Source organism: Phytophthora infestans, genomic scaffold (genome assembly GCF_000142945.1).
Source record: "Phytophthora infestans T30-4 supercont1.41 genomic scaffold, whole genome shotgun sequence".
NCBI lineage: Eukaryota > Oomycota > Peronosporomycetes > Peronosporales > Peronosporaceae > Phytophthora > Phytophthora infestans.
Genome location: NW_003303718.1, coordinates 1274755 through 1278168, shown reverse-complemented (window position 1 = coordinate 1278168; position 3414 = coordinate 1274755). Strand labels below are relative to the sequence as shown.

Sequence of the window (3414 nt, the reverse complement as noted above, 5' to 3'; positions counted from 1 at the left end):
TCACTGACACGATGAAGTTATTAGTGCTAATAGCTGCTGCACTGTTGAGTTTGGCCGCCGCCCCCGTCGCGGATGCTTCGCTGCACCTGCGTGTTCACATTCTGACCGAAAAAGCGGGACTTTACCAGCAGTGCGAGTGGGAGAACAAAGCCGTCAAGTGCGAAGCTGGCATGTTCTGCCAGATGAAGGAGAAACACTTTGGCTGGTGCATGAAAAAGAGCCCGGGACTAAACGACCAGTGCGGCGGCAAGAGTACCGACGGACCGTGGGCTGTGCCCTGCAGTGACAGCAATCTTAAGTGCGTGCTCATCTCGGACCAGTACAGCAAGTGTCAGAAGAAGACCGACCGCGAGAAGGTGAAAATGCCCAACCACCACAAGGGCGCGGGCGTTGAGGAGGAGAAAGTGGCGCTCAACGAGCGCTGCAAATTCGAGAACGGCACCAAGGGCTGTGCTTCTGGACTACAGTGTGTTGAGGACAGCGACTGGACTGGCATGTGCATGAAGAAGGAGGCAAATGTCTACGACCAGTGTGCTGGCCAGGAAATACGTGGCCTTTGGAAGGCGATGTGCCCTAAGGGTGCACTCTGAGTGACAACCCTTGACTCGCAGCGGGGTTCTCAGCAAGGGTTAAGCTGAAAGTCTTGGCTTGCAGAGGACTTAGCTTTGACAAACGAAGAAGCACAATGTATTTTCCTACTTATCTGCTGCGTGGCTGTCCACTACAGCACTTCAATATGGGAAAGGAAACATAGAATTCTGAGTCTCACGTAGTGTGCGTCAACTGGCATTCCATAGCGATCACCGTTACTGTAGGTGACGGTCTTGTTAGTACGTAGCCCTAAGTGTACCCTGGTTACATGAAGTGTGACACTTCACACTTCAGGAGTATGACACGTCATACTCCGGGGTATTCGATACAAGGTACCAAGGTCGTTCAAAGCCAACCATTGGTTAAATGACATTGCATTTCTATAGGTAACTAATAGTTTGTATTATTGTACTCGTCACAAGTCCTTGGACCAAAATGTAGCCATCTGTTATGAAGATTCAACAACCCAAATCCTTAAGCAACAGTTAGATATAAGGGGTAAAATCGGGCGTAGATTTCAAAAATGTGGTTAGAATTAGTCGTCGCTCTTCCTGGAGACCCAAAAGAATTGCCAATGGTTTGTCAAGTTCGTGAGCAGTGCCATCACTGATTCCGTAACGATGATATCCAATGCAATCAATTCCGACAAAGCCTGGAACTCGGACGCTGTTGTCACCACCTTTTTCACTTCGATCAACATCCTCACTCCAGGCAAATGAGGCAAGTAATGTGGAAACTTCTGGGCTATATCACTCAGCACAATCATATCCGTGCGACCAGCAAGAACAATATCGCGACCAGGGACTTCAACGGTGAGGATGTTTGCGCCTTTTTCCACACCAACCACGCAAAGCTTGTTATTCGTCAAGACATCGCCAATGTTGGCTACCACGTACTCACGATAAGGTTCCTTTTGCTGCTCCTCGGTACGGTCACTTTTCCACTTGAATTCCTTTGCTGGAGTTGGAACTCCACCGGCGAATTTAACTGTGTCCACAGGCGAAATCCGAATTTTCAAATCGTTCAAAAGGATGTTTCCCTTGGCTGAGTTCATTTCTGAGTGGACATATCGCGTACGCTTGGACAGCACAGTGTGCTCATACACTTTGTCGACCTTATCGAATAGACGATCCATCCTGGAAGTGTCACTCGCTGAACCACCAGCCCCATCTGGAACCACCACCAGCACGTGGATCGTCCTCTTCGTCGAAGCATCACCAAACAAGTCACCAATCTCGTCTGCTGGATCCATTTCCACGTCCAGCAGTGCCTTTACTTTCTCGGGAATAACACCACTCCGCATAGCAATCACGGCAGGATCCTTCGACTTCAGCCAGGCGCCGTCTTTCTTTGCCAGGAAGAGATGCAGCTTGTCTGCATCAACATCTTTGAAGTCATTCGGCTTCTTCGCCTTAATCACCTCCTTCAAGTCTCCCACCAGCTGGCTCACGTCGATGTCCACAGGGAAAGCACCTCCCGCCACACCAACGATCGCACAGACAAGCTTCACCATCTTTCCTCGAGCCGGCAGATTCTGGAATGAGGAAGAAGGGAGGGAGAATTTCTGGCGTACTTAAGCGGGAAAGAAGGGTGTGACATAGATTTTCAACCAATGATGAGACGCCACGTCGCGCTGGTCCGAACTAATTCTCAAGGTTGCGTCGTCAAAATAGCAGCTGCCTCGAAAGAACGTTCCAGGACTGGTCTCGCAGGTAAATTACGGAAAGTAAAAAAACTGCCAGCGTAATGTTCCATGTCGTACTACTAGCGTTTTCGTGGGAAATGCCTGATGCCGGGTTTCCAGATTCTGAAAAATTCAGGCGATTCTGCGGGGCCCAAAAAACTGAATTCGGAATTACTACAGCGATGGCGCTCTCTCGGAGTGAGTAATCGTTTGGCCTGGTTAAAAGCTTCGTACACTCTGGTTGCTTATACAAGTGTTTGGCCTTCTGTAGCCGCACAACTTTGTCAGTACAGCCATGTGTGTAATTGACGCACATGCTGCCGAGCTGTTCTGTGATACCGTACTGTACGTATTACGAAGTAGTACCGATATTAGTGATTGGATACTTTAAGAAGCATGTTTCCTGTTTATAATTTAAAAGAGAGTATGCAACCGCTATAACTAGTTTGCACTGCTCGCCACAATCGGGGTAGGAAGTTGAAGGTTGCTGCGCAACAGCAGTAGCGACTCAATAGCTAGGCCTTTTCGGTCGTCGTGGGCATCATGCTCTTGCTTGTGATCGGCCAAATAGTGCCACTCCATTCCTGCATGGATAAAAACATCTTAGAATATCGCATCCGCGTTATTGATTCACTAGATGATCTTCATACCGGGATGATCGGGCCCAGATCAACGTCGTCTGTATCCCAGCTGACGATTTTGTGCACTGCGGGAATCATGTGGTCGAACACAAACACAAGCGCCAGGGTGATCTGACCCAGCACGGCGTCGCCGAGCTCCATGGGTGTGTGTGGCTTGTACATCATTCTCTTATGCTTTTCTCTCAAGTTTTGTTGGTCTTGGTCTGGATGACGCACATTGGTAACTGAGTCTCAAAGGCACCCATTTCATTGACCACCATTCGTGATGGAGCATGTGTAGTTATTATAGGCAGCATAGAAAATGATTAGCGTCAACTTCAGCCTGCGAGAAACACACTTTGCCCAATAGCCTCTTTTTGTAGGATCTCAAGAAGATCGGTTCATTTAAGCAACACACTGCGTGCATCATCGCTTTAAGTTAGGTGGACTGGTGGCTGGCGATGCTTCAGAAAAAAAACTATCTTTCAACAAAATAATGGGAATTTCGTTTTTTGCGTT

At 48.4% G+C, this 3414-nt stretch overlaps 2 protein-coding genes across 2 annotated transcripts; one reads left to right on the top strand and one right to left on the bottom strand.

The window, feature by feature from the left end:
* Positions 1–11: 11 nt before the first annotated feature.
* PITG_16145 (small cysteine rich protein SCR108-like protein) lies at positions 12–590 on the top strand (the record flags this gene model as incomplete). The annotated part of the gene is made up of 1 exon (XM_002897866.1): positions 12–590. The coding sequence occupies one exon, from the start codon at positions 12–14 to the stop codon at positions 588–590; it is 579 nt and encodes a 192-aa protein (XP_002897912.1).
* Positions 591–1126: 536 nt separating this feature from the next.
* On the bottom strand, positions 1127–2122 carry PITG_16144 (Crinkler (CRN) family protein; the record flags this gene model as incomplete). The annotated part of the gene is made up of 1 exon (XM_002897865.1): positions 1127–2122. One exon carries the CDS (start codon positions 2102–2104, stop codon positions 1127–1129), a length of 978 nt encoding a protein of 325 aa, XP_002897911.1.
* Between the last annotated feature and the right edge of the window lie 1292 nt (positions 2123–3414).